Below are 19,241 nucleotides of genomic sequence, written 5' to 3' on the forward strand. Positions count from 1 at the left end.
AACTTGGTACCGTTGAAATTAATATCTAATATTTAATATATATTTACGAATTTAATTTATATGTATTGATAATTTATTCATTTATTTTTCACAAACACATACTAATAGTATATTAAAATTATGAGATGATCTACGGGACTTGTTCCACCTTTCGATTCGTGGTTAATTTTATATTTATTAAAGTTTTTTTTTTTCGTTTGGATAGTGGGAATACTCAATAAACTTCACACGCTCCAAAGAGTAATCCCAATGAATAATTAGGATCCTAAAATTGTGAAATTATGATTTATGACCCATATGGCTATATAAGTTGATTTTAATCCACACTATCATATAATATAGTTTAAAGTTGAAAATAATTATATTTTAATAGTATAATTCTAATCTATTCCTGAATTATATTAATATTTATCTAATTCCGAAAAACATTAAACCCATAAGTTAATTTAAGTTGATTCATCCATGTTCAGGGTTAACCCGAACAGCTAAACCGCCCTGTTATTGTCGTTTCTGGGTCGGGCAATCGAAACGGCGTCGTTAGGTTATTGTCATTGACGTTCGTTCATGAAACCCAAACCAAAACCCTAAGGTGGTTAATTAGGGTTTTACCTCATGTGGCGCGGAGGCAGAGCTGTTTCCAGCTGCCTCCGCCGGTTCTCGACGGCGGTGCGGCGGCGCTCGGAGGACGAAGGTGACTGGCTATACTCGTCGGAGTGGTGGGGCTCGGCCTCCGTCAACGGTGACACCGTTCTCCGATCAACATCCGGCAAGGGAAACGGCGTTGTTTCAGTCGTTGCTCATCCCTCCTCAAGACCCGTGAGTTTCTTCCACACTTTCTCAACACTTTTTCACGATTTAAATGAAGCATCTGAAAAATTCCGAAATAATTTGAAAATTCAGAGGAATTAGGTTTAAATTAAATTACAGCAATTTTAATATCTATCATTTGCAAATTTGTTTCAAATTGAATGAAAATGATCATAGATATAAGACATGTTATTGAAGTGCTGTAATTGAATTTATCTGAATTTTCAAATTCTTTTGGAATTTCTGAAATGCTTCATTCCATACAAACACAACCTTTGGAAGGTTCCTTTTTTTTTTTCTGATACCCAATTGCATTTTCTGCATGTTTTTGACAATGGAAATTGGGGATTTACATGGTTTCAGAGTAGAATGCATTGGTCAACAATGGAAAGATGGCTGCAGCAGAGGTGTGAGGAGGTGCATCCTGGATATGGTGATGGAGGGAATCTGAGGGTGCTTGGATATCAATGGCGGGTGCTTCGTTTCAATGATGTTACTCGCCAGAGCACAGCAAAAGTAATGGCTGCTTACCGCGAAAACAAGCCGGATTGTGTCTATCTTATGCAGCAACCTCATTGCTTGGCTGTTCCATGTACATCCCTTAACCATTCTCTAATGTGAATCAAATAAATAAGAGCCTGTTTGATTTAAGGAAATGATTTCTGTTTTACTCATAATTACAATTTTATATCCTTTAAAAGGACAATTACTAATCCGATTAATTTTTGAAAGCAGAAAACAAAATAAAAATAATGTGACATTTTTGTAATTATAAGTAAGAGCAGAAAATAGAAACAAAAAATTAATTTTCTTAAACTAAACAGGCCCTAATTGTAATGGGATTTTGTCTCCTAGCGTCCTAGGGTGAGTTTGTGTTTCAGTGGGTTAAGTTTTATGTGAAAATTTCTCATATCCAATTTTAAGGGAATAATGAATATCAGATTAACTGATAGGGTGACTTTTTAGCTAGTTATCACTATTATGCAATACTGTATATATTTAAATTAACTAATTTCAGGATTAAGTATTAAATTTGAGCAATCTTTGCTTGACTTGGGAAGGACTTTGAGCTCCAAAATAAATTTTATGCTGTGCTTAATCGTTGAATTGAATCAAAGGAGTCTTCTTCGGATTGCCTGTTTTATTGGCTCAGCATCTTTGTGTGTGAGGGAAATCTACTTGGTATTTGATATCTACTGTTTATAAGTCTGTTCTTCCATGCTATTTTGGGAGACAATCACTTTGTTGGTTGCCTGGTTAAATCTAGAGCTTCTGCCTACCTTTTTATGCTCTTAGATTTTCTTGCATCACTCCTCAAATAGGGATTTGTTTAATGCAAACCACTCAGTAGTTTTGGTCATTTGATACTAGTTGATATATTTTCATTATGGATTTTGATATTTTTTCCGGTCATGGGTGTTGGCTTTATTTGGTCTGCATCACCCCTAGGATACCATGGGTTTAACATTCCAACCCATGGCGCCTGTAATGGGTGCAACTCCTTAAGCTAGATTCGGATCCAAGAATCCTTAAGGAAATAAAGTTGCCCTTTTGGCCTAGTGGTTAGCACTTGATCTCACGAGTGTGTTATCAGAGCAAGGTCATGGGTTTAAATCCCCTAGGTGACATTTAGGATTTAATGAGCTTATCATCCCAGCCCATGGTGCCTGTAATTGGTGCAACCCCCGAGCTAGATGTGGTTCTGAGAATCCTTAAAGGAATAAAGTTGTGTACTTGCCATCTAAGCACTTGAAATTACAATGGAATTTATTATCAAAATTCTAAGGGTATTTTCAGTCATGATTCATGATTTTTTATTTTATGAACATCTCTGTCCTTGGAGTTGATTTTAAGTTCATGTTCAATTGAATTCCAAGTATTCTTTTGATTTATCTAGTGCCATCTTGCAGATGTGAAGAGTATGGTATCGGCTGGGTTGGCTACGATAGCCTCATGTAATTTTGATATTATCAGTGCAGTGCAAGGAAAGAAAAGTATGCACATTTTATGCATTGGGCATGGTGGGGGAAGTTTACCACTGTTTTTGGCAAGTAAAATCCAAGGTGAAAATTATTATACTTTTTATAGTTTTTTCTGGTTTGAAGTAGTAGCATGAAATGTCCAAAGTAGAAGTTATTGCTTTTGAGTGGAGAAAAAAAAAAAAAAAACCCATCCATCATGGAAATATATCTTTTATTGTGTTGTGTTTTAAATTGAGTGTGCTGTGGAAAATTACTTTAAAGGAGGATGATTAATGTTCTTTTCAACATTATCATTGGTCACCCTGATAGCCACGAGCCAGCTCCTAATAAGGAGAATAAGGTTTAGAGATCATATTCCAGGAGGAATAAACAGTAGGGGTTTAGTGGGTTAGTTAACACACTAGAGTTTAAATAACGGGAGTTGTAGTGAATAGAGGGGATTGAAAATTATAGTTTGTTAACTGAGGTTTCTCAGTTGTAAGGGTATTACCCTTGTGAGGGAGATATTATCCTTGTACAATCTCTCTCTCTCTCTCTCTTTGTAACAGAATAACAGAATTCTCATTCTCCATTTCTCTGGTTTCTTTCTTTCCCAACCATTTTCCTACAGTTCTAGTCTATTTTCACATGGGTTCCTATATCACATCCCGCAGTCTGAGGGATAACGCTTGCACACAGTTCTTGTCATTTGCGAGCTATAATGTCAATAGATTTGAAATGATAACGTTACTTGAATACATATTTACATGGGCCATGATGAATTTATTCCTTTTTCAAGCATCCCTCCTTTTGTAGCCTGATTCTTGGTCTGGGCAAAGCTAAGTCACTTAAAACAATGGCTACTTCTATTGCATGCTTGTTTATTTGACGTGCTTTTGGGAATTACTTTATGATTTTCTTCCTTGTTCACTTGTGTTGACAAATTTCTGGTTGTAAATGATCCTTATAAACCTTGCTTAATTTGCTGTGCTCTTTCCAGGTGCCATTGTCCATATAGTTGAAATTGATCCCCTTGTTATCTCAGCCTCAATTCGTGCTATGGGGTTCCCGGCTTTCACTCTCATGACCCAATCAGGTGACCACGCCGTTGCAAAACCTGATATCATTAATGAAATTATGTGGAAAGGCATCCATGAGAGGATACACCTTTATGAAGCAGATGCTGAGAAATTTATTATTAATAATACCAATCTGTATGATATGATCTTTATTGATGCCTATGATGGTGATGACATATTTCCCCACAAGTTATGGAATCAAGATTGTCCATTCCTTAGAGCCCTTAGTAGTCGACTTCATCCCAAACATGGCACTGTTGTGGTGAACCTGCATTCTGACTCTGATATCTTGAACCATGATGGATCTGTTCCCTCTGTGCTTGAGCAAGTTTTGCCAATGGGAAAGTATGTGTCTCAAGTTTGCCGGGCATACAAAGATGTGCTTGTAGGAACTGGAAGCTCTTGTGAAGAAAAAGGAGTTTCTGGCCTTGCTTATACTGTTGCAGTTCCTTGGGTCTGTAATACTTCCCTGATTGTGTGTAGAGGTTTTGGTATAGATAGTGAGTATATTAACCAGGACTTGGTTATTAACACACTCATTTCCAAATCCCTTGAAGTGGAACATGTTATGGATTTGCCATTCTCATGTTTAGAATACATAAAAAGAGGTTTTATTCTTGTTGATTAATTTGTTTATCACGATGACAATGGTCATCAGCATTCAGTAAGTTCTAAATCAATCTCATTTGCTATGAAACTTGTTCTCTTGTATGCTCCATTGTCAATGGAAACATATTTCAACTGGGTCCATTTCTTTATTAAGTAACAGAAGCCATTAGCCCCAAAGAAAAAAAGGTGTCTTGAACCTTACAATGAATAAAGGTAATTGACACATTTATACACCAGAAAAGAAAAGGCTTCTTGCCCTGTTTCGCCATCAATTCACAGAGAGGAGAGTAAATGCTCCCCCTGCTCACTTTAATTACTAATTCTTGATATGTGAATAAATGGTTGAAATCTTCTATATGATATAGACATATGAAAACAAGATAGGAGAGAATTTATTTCCTAATAAAAGTACTGTGGTTTGTGTACGCGTAAAGTTAGATTAGATTAGATTAGATTAGATTAGATTAGCTTAACTTACAGACTTAAAATCCAAACAAAATATAGAATATCAACCTAAAAATTCCAAATTAAAAGTAAAAACATACCAATCAGTGACCCAACCACGGTTGTAATAGAAACTCATCCTCAAACATACACGCCGTAGTCCCTCCCTCACGTGACTACCCTATAAAGCATTGAATTTGGCAAGCTATTATCTTGGTTAATCCTCTCCTTTCCCTAACATTAAACTGAAAGCGAATAGTTAAATTTCTTAGGGCGCACAAAATAGACAGAAGAATTTTGTTTTCGTTTAATTATCATTTTGGGGTTGAATGTATTCTTCCATAACCTTTTATTATAAGCCGGTACTATGTTTTAATATCACTTTAGGGAAATATTTTACTAATTTTGGTAATATTCTATTTATTTTGGCAAACATCGGAGCAGAGGTGCAAAAAGAAAGGAAAAAAAGTGTGACAAATCAAATCTGAGAGAGAGTAGCGTTACAAAAATAAAAATAAAAATATGAGAGTAACAACAACATGGCCTAGTACCAATACAAGACTCAACTTGCCGAATTGCATTAGAAGAGTCACCTCTATTGTAAAAGACCATCCCAAACTTGTGCTGGGAACACAGCAATATCTCCCAAGTCCAAAAGAATACCCACCAGCCAATTACCCCAACCATAAGATATCCATCCCCCACATTCATGCTTTTTCCTTGGTCTAGGATAATAGACCCCAACTAGCGAGAGTAAAAATGAGGGCAATTTTCGAATTTTAACACATGATTATTCAGTCATTGTTTGTTTGATGTTCCTGTCTCGTACTAGGAAAAACAAATTCTTATTCTATTAGCCAAATAGTTGGAAATATGAATCAGAAATGGTATGAGGCTGAGTACCCCAAATAAATTCTTAATTTCTGCCTACCCTTCTCTCTCATATATTCCCACGACCTCTCCTCTTCCTCTCACTGCCACATCAGCATTTTGTTCTGCTGCAGCCCATTCACATGAACATTCTCAATATTCCCCATATTGTCCTTTATGCAACAAAATATTGTATAAATTTATAAATTTAGATAGTGGATTTTCTCATGTTAAAATTTCACATGACCTGTAAAATTTTTGTATTAATCTTTTTCTTCACATATATTAAATAAATGAAATCCAATAATCATTAATAAAGAAAGAGATAGATACAAAAATTTTACACTGAGTCCTATGAAATTTTAACATGAAAGAACCAATTCCCTTAAATTTATAATACGCAACCATGAAGGCCCTAGTATTCAAAAGTCTTATTATACACCAAATTATAGAGACATAAGACAGCACTGTTAAATGTACTGTCAGATTAACATTGAAATGTGTTGTGCTGACTATATTTATGAAGTACGGGCCATATCTAACATTATAAGGAGGCCAACTGTTAGAAAAATTAAACTCTCCTCCATTTAACTCTAGACATAAAAAAGGATAAACCTGGGTGCAAAAGCCTCCTTGACTTACGAGCATAGTTGTTGTTTCCCATATTCGACGTCGTGAGATTCCAATTACAATGAACAATTACCACAACTTCATTTAACTCTAGACATATAATTGAAAATTTGAATCATTGTGCTCTGGAATGAATTTTCAGGCTTCATGCGTCCAAGAGAAAAGCTTCACACACAACAGTAAGAAGGGATAAAGTAGCACGATCCACTCAAACGTTAATTCGCTAAAGAGGTGAAATGTTTTACAATATCTATAAACAGTTACTAAAGCAGTGAAGCACACCACCTGAAACAATTATTAGACAACAGGCCAAGATGCCAGGTGAGGTGAACACAGAAGCTAGATTTTTCACACCCAAAAGCTAGAATAACAAGATGGGATAATACAAGATAGTAGAACGAAAAAAAATCAAAAAAGACAAAAATTGAATCACTCTATCTACTGTTCATTGCGGGATTGCAAATTAAAGCACGTACACTTATCTTTCATGGCTTCACCCTCACTTCCATACTCTTTAAATCTGTACTCTTCCTGCTTAAATGTTGAAGGCACCTTTCCCTCACTATAGCATTGATTACACAAACTAAAATGAGATTTTAACTCCTTAAAGCGTGAACCAATAATGGGATAGCGACAAACTGAGCACACAGTGTTGCCATGTCGGTTTCTATCCCCTGTCTCAAGCTTCACTAGAGTAGGCATGATACCAAAACCCCAATCTGGATCATCAAACATAACTAGAAACTCGGAGAAAGACACCATTGAAGTGTCTGAGTCACCGCGAACTTCCATTAATTCACTTACCCCTTGTGAAGGAACATAAATAGCCCTTAAAAACTTGATGTATAAAGTAGCATCAACTTTCTTAATATTAGCACCGTCTTCATTCATAGGACGCCATAAAAGTGCATCAAAGGCAACCCTTTTGCGTCTCTCCAGAGGACCGCCACAAATAGGAGCAAGAATAGCATAAAACATTCCCAGATCCACCCTTCCTGAACCAGTTTCATCTAAAACAGAAAGAATCCTTTCATTTATGGCTTTCACAGCTCCTTGAAATGTCTCAGGCTTTAAAAAGCTAAGTAATCTGCGAAGAATTTCTTCCAAATTTGGCTTTCGGATGGATTTTTCAGGAACTCCGCTACCAGAATAGGACACAGGCACATCATGTTCGCTCATTTCCTTCTTCAAAAGCTCCACGCTGCAACGACTCAACCTAGTAACCCTCTGAAGTGCTCTGATCTGTAGGGCACTGGCCAGTTCCTGCCTCATGGTAGTCTTTTCTCCAACTATCTTAAACTTGGATGGTTCAACAATAATAAATGCTGCTTCCCCAGGAATACCCACATTAGCTTTGGTCTTCTTTTTTTGCAGCTGCTTCAAATGCGATATAGCATCATACAGTTCAACCCTATTTGTCATTTTCAATGCTTCCTTCAAGGCTCTTTTGGCTTCTTCAGTCTCCCCAGCTCCAAGCAACGACACCGCCTTGTTCAGCTGTGCCCTCCAATGGATTGGCCACACACCTAAAACCCTAGTATACATCTCAGAAGCCCTCTGAAACCTACCCAGGTCCATATAAAGCCCACCTAAATTGTAAAGAGCATCCACATGACCAGGTTTTAAATCAATAGCTTTCTGAAACACCTCGATTGCCCTCTCATCCTCACCCATGGCATGCAAAGCTGAAGCCAAATCGCAATGCGCATCCGCATAATCAGGCTTCATGAAAATAGCTTCCTCCAGTGCCTTCACAGCGGCCCTATATTCCCCTACGCCAAAAAGTGCACTACCTAAAAGTTTCAATGCTCTAAAATGTGTTGGACAAAGAATTGCAGCTTCCCTATAGTACTCACAGGCACTCAAAACCATACCTTCACCTTCAAGGGCTATGCCAAGGTTGACATAAATCTGTGGAAGCAAATAAGCCCATTGGTTTCCACCAGCCTCCGCAGATTCAAGTGCCAACAAGAACTCTTCCTTGGCCTCCTTGTACTTTCCCAAAATATACAAACAATTCCCAGCTCTAAAATGTGGCCTAACATCAACAGGTTGCAACTCACAAGCCCTCTTAAAACTGATCAAAGCATCCTTAAACAACTGATTCTCATACAAAAACCTACCAATTGCCATATGTCCATCAAAAGCCTCTTCTCTTGACCTAGCAGCATCAGCCCTGCCTCTTAAACCACCCAATTCCTTCACAAAAACTGCATAATCAGGTCCACTCTCATCCGTTAACACCCGAATTTCAGTCGAGGGACCCAATTCCCTCGACCAAGCAGCATCCGAATACGCATCAAAGTTATTATCAGCCTTCAATTTTCCATCTTTACCTTGCTTAGACTTAAGCCTATTCACCAAAATCTCCAAATCATCCACAATCTTCCACGTCTCATCAAAAACGATGCCGTGATTCGGCGACACCGCCCATGCCGCCGTCCTCTGCTTCTTCTGCGTCTCCACCGCCATCCTCTCGTCCACAATCGACGAAGAAGAAGCCTCCGATGCCGCCGCCAGAGACCCTTTCGCGGCGCCATCGTCGATGTTCAGCTCCAACCCGAGGGCGTCGAAATCCCTGTCAACATCGCCGGCGCCGTCGTCGTAGGTTCGCAAGAGACCCTCGTAGGTGAGGCCTCTTTCACCATCGATGAACTCGCCGTAGGTTCGGAACACCTCATCGAGAATGGCGTTGATTTGTTCGTCGCTGAACTTCACCCTAGGGTTCACCGCTCCAACCAGCGAAGCCATCTCTTCCCTGTTCAAACCCCCATCACGATTCGCGTCGAATTGCTGGAAAATTCTCCGAACCTTCTCCGATCTGGTGCCTCTCGTCGCCATTTTCGCCCTCAAAATCGAAACTTGATGATGTTGGTGATGATGGGTCGGAGTGGGAAAGAAATACAAACCCTAATTTTTTTTAAGGGTTTGAAATTGGAACCCTAATAAATTATTTTAGGATCATTAGGAGTAGGATTTGGGGTTCAACTTTAAAATTGTCATTTGTTGTTGATGATAATGATGATGGGTGGTGGGTGTTGTGTATGTGTGTTTGTGGGATTGTGATAACTCGAAAGGAAAGGGACCATTTCAAAAGGGCATAATTTTAAAGGGTTTGAAATTGGAACCCTAGATTGTTTTTAGAATCTTTGTTGAAGGATTTGGTGTTGGGGTTGGACTGAAAATTGTTAATTGGTAATTGTTGTTGCTGTTAATGATGAATAATGATGATGGGTAGTTGTGAGTGGAAGCTAAAAGGAAGGGACAAATTCAAAAGGCTATAATTTTTTTGGGTTTGAAAATTGAGTTCCTGAATTGTTTTTGGAATCATTAGAATTTGATTTGGGATTTACAGTTTGTACATTAGCTGTTAATCCTTATTATTGCTTTCCATAATATGATTGTCAATCCCAGCTTGGATAAAAGCCAAAAAGTACTCTCCTATTCTCTCTCTCTCTCTCTCTCTCAATTTCATTTTTTTTTTCTTTTTTATATCTCTCTATCAATTTCATTTTTTTCTTCTTTTTTATATTTATGTGATTATATTGTCTATCTTTGATGAAGGGTGGGATCGGTAATACATTTATGCATGCTTTCGTGTACAAATAAAATAATAAAGTCATTAAATTTTAGTTGACGCCAATTATACTATTATTTTAATTGAGTATAATAATTTTTCGGACATTAAATATATCTTTGGTGAGTCAAAATGTCTCGTTTTGGGTTATAAAAAAATATAATTATAAAAATTAATATAATTTTGAAATAAATTAAAATTATAAAAATATTTTTTTTATATTAAAATAACATTATTTTGAGTCAATAAAAGTAAATCATCAGTTGTGATTGGAAAAACATTAAATTTATTTTAATATAATAGTTTTTTTATAAAATATTAAATGCAATGGTCTTCGTCTTTGTATATAAAATTTGTTATCCAAATACTTGGGTGTATTTTAAATTAGTTTATTTTATTCGCAATGTTATTATAGTTTTTCATAATGTGATTGTCAACACGAACTCAGAGAAAAAGAAGCAGTACTTTCCCACTCTTTCTCTATCAATTCCGAATTTGTTTTTATTTACTTTCTTTTGTGATTTATGTATATTGCTGGAGTTTGAACGGTGAGGATTATTGGATTAATCAGTTTAGTTAACTAATGATCGTTGTAGGCAATACAAAAATAGTTATAATTTTTTTCAGTTTACTACACTTATAGCATTATTCAAATATAATAGCTTTATAGAAAATAATAATAATAATAATAAATGCAATAGTATTTTGTGTTTGGACTTTGTATATGAAAAGGAAAGGAATCATAGAAGAAAAGAAACAGCACTCTCCCATTCTCTCTCTATCAATTTCATTTTCTCCCTTTTTATTTACTTATGTCATAATATTGGTGAATGGTTGATGAACGCCAACGGTGGGAACTAATTAGTTAACTTAAGTTAACTACTGAACCATAGGGATTAATTAGTTAAATTAAGTTACCTAATGATTGTTATAGGTAATACAACTGTCATGCATTCTTTCGTGTACAAAATAAAATAATTAAATCACTCCCTATTCAATTCACACTAGTGAAGATGGGTGAGGAAAATCCTTATAAATAATTTTATACTTGTATATTTATTAGAAGATTGTTTCGTGTACAATAAAATAATTAAATTATAAAAACTTATTTTACACCACTTATTGTATTATTTTATTTTTATTTTTTTTGGTAGGAACTTATTGTATTATTTTAATATAAAGTTTTGTTGCAAATGTATTCTTTGTTTTTGTATATAAAATTTATTATTCATCCTACCAAATATTTAGGGTATATTTTAAATTAGTTCATTTTATTCTTAAAATAAAGTTTATATGTACATTTAAAAATGGTTACATTCCTTATGTAAAAAAACATTGAGAATTGAATTCAACTCTTAATCAGATAAACGATATTAAAATTAAATTTGGTAACATATTATATTAAAAAATAAATAATTATTAAAATAAATATTTACATGTTTAGTGGTGAGATTATGTCATCGTGAAAAGTCTCGAGCAAACACTGAGAATAAGTAGGATAGTGCTAAGGGCCAATGGCTTTATGATTATTTTGATAGAGTAATAACTCATAAACGAGTATATTCAAGGTGCCTATTCAATGGCTTAAGAGGAGATATTTATAGGAGGGAAATATTCTCTAATCATAAGTGTGAGAGAGCCATAACTATTTTACCTAACAGGCTCTACTGTGTGTGAGTGAGGCAAAGTCACTATACATGAGGTGTGAGGCGTGCAAGTGCAAGGGAGTGAGATCTTTTACCATGAGGATTTAAAAATATCATCTTATGAATGCAGGGAGTGATCCCTTAAATGGGTCTTAGTGGCTGGTCCATTGGAGTGGACCAATGTGACCGGTCAAGAACAATACATTTAATACAAGAATGTGAAAATAAAGAGAAAAATTAAGATAGTAGAGAATACTACACTATTGTAAGAAAAGTGTATGTATATTTGCAAGAAAAGTGTTACAAAGAAGTAACTACACTAGTCTAATTAATTCACATATCAATAACTAATTATAACCGTAGCATAATTGGTTAGCTTATGTTACTTTTAGTTTGATATTATGCTAACATTGAGAATTTGTTAGAGTTTGAATAAAAAGGATTCAAGTCATCTAAGTATATAATTTTATTCTAATTTCAACATCAAAATTTATATATATGAAAAAAAATTATTATACTCCCAAAAAAAGTCGTATTTATTGACGGACATAAATCGGTCTAAAATATCAAAGAAAATTAGGATGAAATATCACTTCACTTATTTTTTATTACATTATTGACGAAAATTTCCATGTTTAATTTCGTCGATAATTTTGAAGAACCTTACTCATCGTTTTGATATAAGTTGTTCTGACAAATTTGTTGACAGATATAGATTCTGTCAAACTTATTCCGTCAAAATGATGTAAAAAACCTGACCATGATTTTTCGATGGATTAAGTTCCATCGAATATGTTAAATGTTGTAAATTTTGTTGAAACCATTTACTAAATTATCCCCAATTAAAATCAAATCATAAGAATACATGACACAAAAGCTTACTTAATTTAATTCACACGATGCATAAATATTAACTTAAGTCATGGGTTTGGAGTGTGTTATATTCATTTACCATCCTATTGCCACATGCAATTAATACCAAATTATACAGTAACTTTACTCTCTTTTATTCAAAAAAATGATCCAGTAGCACCGCCAAATGAAGTAAATATTAATTTTATATGTTAAGCTACAATCAAAAATCTCAATTAATGCAAAATATATTTAATTGCATTTAATCCATTGTCACGATGCAATACACTGCAATCAATGAGCCTACGAACATTGCAACAACGTTTATATAATGCAAAAAACCAATGACCGTGAACTAGTCATAGATGTGCAAATTAAATAAAATATTGAAGAACCATATAGCCAAATGAAATATGAAACCAATTTCACTAAATCCAAAATGTAAAATGTGAAAACCCACTAAAATATCCCAAAAAGGACAAAGTTTATTAATTATGGGACCTACCCATGTGAACATATTTCACAAAAGTATGAAAAAATTAAAATGTTTTTCACTTATTTCACTAAAATCAAAACCAAAGGTCCAATAATTTAGAGGCCCAAATCAAATGTGAAGTCTAAATTATGAAAAATAATATGTTAGCCAAAATGAATATTGAAACTTTAGTGATTAAAGCCTAACAACAATGTCAGTAGCCCACTTCATGTAATATCACTAATAACAATAATTAGGCAAATAGAAAAAGGCAAAGCAATAAAGATTTGCACATATAGTACTGTGTAGAGGATGCCAATTTCTACCATAAAATCAGCATTTAAGATTATTCAAATATAAAATAATACGAAAGTAAAGGGCATGACTTTAGTACTTTAAGCTCATATATACAAAGCATTAGCAATTAATGGGTGAGTGGCATAACTATACAAAGGAAATAATAGTGTAACAGTAATACATTAACTAAAGTCATGAAAATCGAAAATCCAGTCAAAACATTCAACATGGAATTTCATAACTTAAATAGTATTAAGATTAAAAAAAATAAAAATGTAGAGATTCAATCAAAAGTTTCAACCCACGTTGAAAAGAGAGACCCAATCCAATAATAATCCATCAAATTCACTATAGCAGACCACAAATATATCTGAAATCCAGTTCTTGAATATCACGGAACCAAGTGTTTCACCGAAAATCAAATGTGAAACAATAATAGTCTAAATGGATTTCAGAGTGACATGAAAATGAAGGTAACAGTGTTACTATTTAAAATTGTTTTCTCGGAAACCAAAATCCAATTCTGAAAACTAAAATACGAAATAATAAATCATATAGAATCCAAAAGTGAAATCCACTAAAAACAAAACACAATGCAATAGTGGGAAAATCACTACTTAAATTATCAAAAATCGCCAATTTCAAAACCCAAAAGATCATGCTTAATTCAACTCTCAACAATATGTTAGCAAGGATACTAAATAAAATTGAATTAATTAAAAATCTTATATACAATACTATACAAACCAAAATATGATACCATTGAAACGTGGAACCTACACTTGAAACAAAAGTGAAACTATTCAAGTGGAACTAGTGTCATACACAAAATTAATAACAATAAACAATTGAAACTTTAATAAATTAATTAAAGCCTAGCAAAGTGAGAACCAATTTAGATAGAATAACATTAATAGAAGTACATGTTGCTAATAATGATACAAAAATCACACTAACATGATAATTATATCAATTGTAATAATACGGAATCATGAATTAAAAAAGAAAATATCAATTGTGAAGCTTGGAAATGTGAACTTCATTTTTCTAAAACTATTGACTAAAAAACAAAATAACTTCATGCTTCTAAAACTATTCACCATAAGCAAAGTTTCACTAAAACCAAATTTTGAGATGCAACAGTAAAATATTCAATAAATAATTCACCAATATCAAAAAATGAGATCCAAATATTAAGACATGCTCAGTTGTCCACGCAATAGCAAAGAGAATAAACTAAATATCACAAAGGTGATTCATGATAGTCGAAAAATGACATCACATGAAAATTAACATTGAATGTACTAGGCGATATTATAATATTAGAAATATAGGATGAGAAGAAAATGCACCAAATGAAACATATCTATGTATTTTAAAAATGGGCTTTATGGTTATTATGTAACAGGAAAAAGAAAGTCGCTCATGTTACACATAACGACATCGTTTTACTCTTTTTATAAAACCCCTTTATTTTTCCTTTCTTCTCCTACGGAAGACGAGCTCACATTCACCACTGTTTCGCTCCACCATGGTCGCGCTCCACAACCACCGCTCCACCACCAAAATCCCAATGTAAGTTCATCACTGAATCTTATTTTTTTTGTTGGGTGTCTTGCATTAAAAGAGTTGAGGCTGAAATAAACTTATTTTGTTAGGTTATATGAAGCACAACCTCTGGATTCAGAACTCATTTTGTGGTTAGTATCACCATTTATAATCCATTTTGTATTTGGCTTTCTAACTGTCATCAGAAATATACTTTGTGTACTGTTTTTTAGGCACCTGCATGGTTAAATAAAAATTATATAGCAGCTTCGATATGCTGAGCCTCCCTTGAGCACTTTACTCTTCCAACATTAAATATGTGTTTTACATGTTGCTTCGCAGTCATAGGTAAAAAAATGAGAAAATATCTTTTTTTTTTTTGCTTCTTATTTCCAGAAGGGGAATCATCTGATTCTGGCCTAAACAAGTGAAAGTGTACATGTTCTTCTTTCCAAGGGAATCTGAGATACTATCTTTCTAATTGTTCTAAGTCATGTGATTGCCATTCAGGTATATTGTAAATTTTTTATTGGCATGAAGAATAATAAGAGTCTTTTGGTGATAAAAAAAACTAGTATTTTTTTATTGTTGTTCAAGTATACTGGTATTTTTTTTTGTAATAACTGGTAATTTTTTATTGGCATGAAGAACAAGAGTCTTTTGGTGATAAAAATTCAAGGTAACTCCTGATCTATAATTTTTTGTGATTTTCTATTTAAACTTGATGAAAAATTTGTGAAGTTTCATTTATAGATGGAAGTTGCAAGAGAGAAGCAAAAAGAACAGTAGCGATTGCACATATTTTCATGGTTTTATTTTGGTAAGAACTTATTTTTGATTAAAAAATTTCATGATTATATACTTAATGCTTTTTTACTTATTTTTCAGGAAATATTTTGGGGCACTATTGGTTTCATTTGTACATGGAAAAGTTAATACTAGAATTTCGCAACCTTTTTGTAAGGCACTATTGGTTGGCAAAGTAAATACCAGAAGCATTGTTGGATTCAATTATATCTGGAGAAGTTTTTTTGTGTATATCAATCACTGTGATCAAGCTATACAGGGATATGAGTTTTTTGTGATTTTCATTAGATTTGATAATCAAATGTAAAGTCAATTGAATAACTTATTTTTTATGAACCATTTTCATGATTATATACTTAATACTCTTTTTACTTATTTTTCAGGAAATATTTTGGAGCACTGCTGGTTTGTATATGGACAAGTTAATACCAGAATTTTGCAATCTTTTTGTAGGGCACTGTTGGTTGGAGAAGTAACTACTTCCAGAAGCACTGTGGGTTTCAATTGTATCTAGAGAAGTTTTTTGTATATATCAATCACTGTGATCAAGTGTAAAGGGATATGAGTTTTTTGTGATTTTCATTAGATTTGATAATCAAATGTAAAGTCAACTGCTGATTTCTTTTTTTGTACAAAAGAACTTCAATGTGTACATGAAGTGTAATATATCAAAGTTAGAAATGAATGCGGTTGCTCAAATTATATTTGCTCGCATTGAAATTGCTATCAATTATGCCCAAAATGAGCTATAGTGTAATACAATTACAAAAGTCATTATACATATCTTAACAATTAGCTACATCTATTTGTTTAGCCTAAAAATGGCATTAAATAATTACAACTTTTCAAATCATCTACGAAAACTTTGGTTGATGATCTGGAATTGGCAATCACCATCCACTGCTCTATTATCAAGTAAAACCATGCTGCAATTCTTCACATGATCAAGCTATACATTATCCAGAGTCTGTAGAGGGAAAAGTCATCAACATGTGTGTTCTGTCAATTGCACCACAACAATTACAAAGGCCATGTAAATTCTCAAACTTGGACTTTATCACTTCCATGGTTTTTTCAGTTGAAGGCCAACAAGAGTATACTATATATCACAACCTCAGTAAAATCAGAGTCTACTTCCGGCCTTCCTTGATGTTTTGGGCTCTTGACTGCCACATTACTTCCATCTTTCAGTGGCATAACAATCCCACAAAAGAATACAGTGAGAATGCCACTCAGATAACATAACTACATACTAAAGTTATTTAAAACGTACTTCAGCCAGCATGTAGGAGAGGTATGCCATTAGCATCATAAGAGCAACTTCACGATCTGTAGAGTGCCTGAAATTAAGGAGAAAATTGTTGAACCTCAATAAAGAATTGTATCATCCAGTGCCAAGTCTAAAGAATCTCGTGCTCAAGATAGAAAAACAAGAACTGACAGATAGACACAGGGAAAGACAACAAGTTGTTAAAAAATTATACTGAACTAATATAACTTTTTTATCCTAAAAAGGAAGAAAGAAATTGAGACAATAGAAAATCATAACAATTCATACCAAAACAAGAATTTTGGGAGTACATCCTTATATTTTATACTAGAAACCCATGCCTAACTAGTTCATGCAATTTAATCTTTATCGGTATCTCTTCATCAAGTTATTTGATTAAATTTATTCCCTTTTATGCATTATGAAATCATTTATAAAACCCTCATTAAAAAGTTAATGAACACGGTTATTCTGGCTTCAACCTGGAATGAACTTATGAACTAGTTAAGATAGATGGTTACTTCTAAGTTCAAAAAAATAAAAAATAAGTTCAGTATAATCGTCATAAACATTTTCAAGCTAACAAATAATACATAAAATTGAGATAAGCAGGAACACTATTTATTATCATAGATATGTCTACAACTTTAGTTTTACAATGAATTAACTGCCTATATACAATATAAAACAATGAAATAACATCATAGTTACTGAAGTGACAAAGGAAATGGAAAGGTTTGGAGTTTACATATAAAATTGGACAGGTTGAAACAAATACACTTTATCTAATAAATTAGCCTTTGAGAATGGTGAATATAAAGAATTGCGGCCACATCAACTACATTTTCCCGCAATTGTCCACAATTTCTATAATTGCAATGCAAATCCAATTTAAATTCAAAGACAAATATCTTACATATGTAAATATACATTTTCGTTCTGTACATAATAGTAACTGGTTTAACATTAGTCCATCTAATTCAGTTTTGTGAAACACCAATTAGTGAACTTTCAAGATGGAAGTAAGTGAAAGAAGGAGAGATACCTCAGTTGCACTTGCAGGCATTAAAGCAATAAAGGTTATAGCCATTTGTTGTCACTTTAGGAAACCCATTTGGATCACATATGCATATCCATATGGATGCACCTTCTTCATCGCCCATCAATTAGTGATTTTACAACATTACATTTGTAGAATCAAGCTTGACCCATACCTACAGATTGAAACTTATTAATAGAGAGGTAAATTTTTTGAATTTTAATGAATTTTAGTTACAAGTCAATTTGCAAAAATACATTCATTACATACAGAGCTCTACTTAAATAATCAATTGAAGAAGAAAGAAGATAAAAAAAAGAAAGGGAAAAAATATATCACCAAAAGACTCCTATTCTTCATGCCAATAAAAATTTACAATATACCTGAATGGCAATCACATGACTTAGAACAATTAGCAAGATAGTATCTCAGATTCCCTTTGAAAGAAGAACATGTACACTTCCACTTGTTTAGGGCAGAATAAGATTATTCCCCTGTTGGAAACAAGAAGCAAAAAAAATAAAAAGAAATTATGGGCTTTATATACAGAGGCTCAGCATATCGAACCTGCTATATAATTTTTATTTAACCATGCAGGTGCCTAAAAAACAGTACACAAAGTATATTTCTGATGACAGTTAGAAAGCCAAATACAAAATGGATTATAAATGGTGATACTAACCACAAAATGAGTTCTAAATCCAGAGGTTGTGCTTCATAAAACCTAACAAAATAAGTTTATTTCAGCCTCAACTCTTTTAATGCAAGACACCCAACAAAAAAAATAAGATTCAGTGATGAACTTACATTGGGATTTTGGTGGTGGAGCGGTGGTTGTGGAGTGCGACCATGGTGGAGCGAAACAGTGTGTATGTGAGCTCGTCTCCCGTAGGACGAAGAAAGGAGAAATAAAGGGGTTTTATAAAAGAGTAAAACGATGTCGTTCTGTGTAACATGAGCGACTTTCTTTTTCCTGTTACATAATATACATAAAGCCCTTTAAAAATACTAAAATCATCAATTTTCAAACTATTCGTTTAACGAACATTCCAAATGAGTATTTTAGGTCGGGGGCATCAAAGTTGGGATGCTTCTGGTCGAACCTGTGATGCACTCACATCAGCCTGACTTCCTACCCCTTCACAGTTTACTTGGAGGTTACGTTTGTCCACATGTCGCATTTCGGTTGTTGGTTCATGCATTGAGGTGTGCATGTCGCCCTTGCGCTTCGCACATAATGATGATCTACATTTAATGCTTCAGTGGGGAAATTCCATTTTTGACCCTGGCATTTCATCTTCGCACCCAAATAACTATTCATTGCCCTTTC

At 33.9% G+C, this 19,241-nt stretch overlaps 3 protein-coding genes and 1 long non-coding RNA gene across 7 annotated transcripts; 2 read left to right on the top strand and 2 right to left on the bottom strand.

Moving 5' to 3' along the window:
• The first annotated feature begins 503 nt into the window (after window positions 1–503).
• Window positions 504–4,506, top strand: LOC133299911 (uncharacterized). The gene is made up of 4 exons (XM_061499404.1): window positions 504–816; window positions 1,171–1,399; window positions 2,718–2,870; window positions 3,769–4,506. Exons 1-4 carry the CDS (start codon window positions 613–615, stop codon window positions 4,473–4,475), a joined length of 1,293 nt encoding a protein of 430 aa, XP_061355388.1. The 5' UTR covers window positions 504–612; the 3' UTR covers window positions 4,476–4,506.
• Window positions 4,507–6,602: 2,096 nt separating this feature from the next.
• On the bottom strand, window positions 6,603–9,683 carry LOC133299904 (uncharacterized TPR repeat-containing protein At1g05150-like). Its single transcript, XM_061499398.1, has one exon. It carries the CDS (start codon window positions 9,239–9,241, stop codon window positions 6,839–6,841), a length of 2,403 nt encoding a protein of 800 aa, XP_061355382.1. The 5' UTR covers window positions 9,242–9,683; the 3' UTR covers window positions 6,603–6,838.
• A 5,065-nt stretch (window positions 9,684–14,748) lies between these two features.
• Window positions 14,749–16,202, top strand: LOC133299914 (uncharacterized). Of its 4 annotated transcripts, none has more exons than XR_009749999.1 (6): window positions 14,749–14,822; window positions 14,906–14,947; window positions 15,192–15,305; window positions 15,444–15,474; window positions 15,549–15,615; window positions 15,684–16,202. XR_009749999.1 is itself a non-coding variant. In XM_061499408.1 (6 exons), the coding sequence occupies exons 3-6, from the start codon at window positions 15,438–15,440 to the stop codon at window positions 16,026–16,028; spliced, it is 369 nt and encodes a 122-aa protein (XP_061355392.1). In that variant the 5' UTR covers window positions 14,749–14,822; window positions 14,906–14,947; window positions 15,192–15,437; the 3' UTR covers window positions 16,029–16,202. The 4 variants fall into 4 exon arrangements, 3 of the variants coding, with proteins under 3 accessions (XP_061355392.1, XP_061355394.1, XP_061355393.1); XM_061499408.1 differs by having other exon boundaries at window positions 15,192–15,474; window positions 15,684–15,905; window positions 15,986–16,202; XM_061499410.1 differs by having other exon boundaries at window positions 15,192–15,474; window positions 15,684–15,777; window positions 15,986–16,202.
• A 139-nt stretch (window positions 16,203–16,341) lies between these two features.
• Window positions 16,342–18,795, bottom strand: LOC133299916 (uncharacterized). Its single transcript, XR_009750000.1, has 5 exons — window positions 18,719–18,795; window positions 18,594–18,635; window positions 18,295–18,405; window positions 17,918–18,086; window positions 16,342–16,942 (listed from the first exon to the last, which is right to left on the bottom strand). It is a non-coding gene; the product is annotated as an uncharacterized LOC133299916 (long non-coding RNA).
• Window positions 18,796–19,241: the final 446 nt, after the last annotated feature.

This window comes from Gastrolobium bilobum, unplaced genomic scaffold, assembly GCF_033153095.1.
Source record: "Gastrolobium bilobum isolate Gb01-03AN ecotype WA unplaced genomic scaffold, APGP_CSIRO_Gbil_v1 utg5416, whole genome shotgun sequence".
Lineage (NCBI taxonomy): Eukaryota > Viridiplantae > Streptophyta > Magnoliopsida > Fabales > Fabaceae > Gastrolobium > Gastrolobium bilobum.

Excerpts from the sequence above, each read along its gene's own strand:
- LOC133299911 (XM_061499404.1), top strand. The coding sequence starts at position 613 with ATGTGGCGCGGAGGCAGAGCTGTTTCCAGCTGCCTCCGCCGGTTCTCG. Across the intron at positions 817-1,170 it reads CTCATCCCTCCTCAAGACCC|AGTAGAATGCATTGGTCAAC; the intron begins GTGAGTTTCTTC and ends ACATGGTTTCAG. Across the intron at positions 1,400-2,717 it reads TCATTGCTTGGCTGTTCCAT|ATGTGAAGAGTATGGTATCG; the intron begins GTACATCCCTTA and ends GCCATCTTGCAG.
- LOC133299904 (XM_061499398.1), bottom strand. The coding sequence starts at position 9,241 with ATGGCGACGAGAGGCACCAGATCGGAGAAGGTTCGGAGAATTTTCCAG.
- LOC133299914 (XM_061499408.1), top strand. The coding sequence starts at position 15,438 with ATGAAGAACAAGAGTCTTTTGGTGATAAAAATTCAAG. Across the intron at positions 15,616-15,683 it reads ATTTTCATGGTTTTATTTTG|GAAATATTTTGGGGCACTAT; the intron begins GTAAGAACTTAT and ends CTTATTTTTCAG. Across the intron at positions 15,906-15,985 it reads ATTAGATTTGATAATCAAAT|GAAATATTTTGGAGCACTGC; the intron begins GTAAAGTCAATT and ends CTTATTTTTCAG.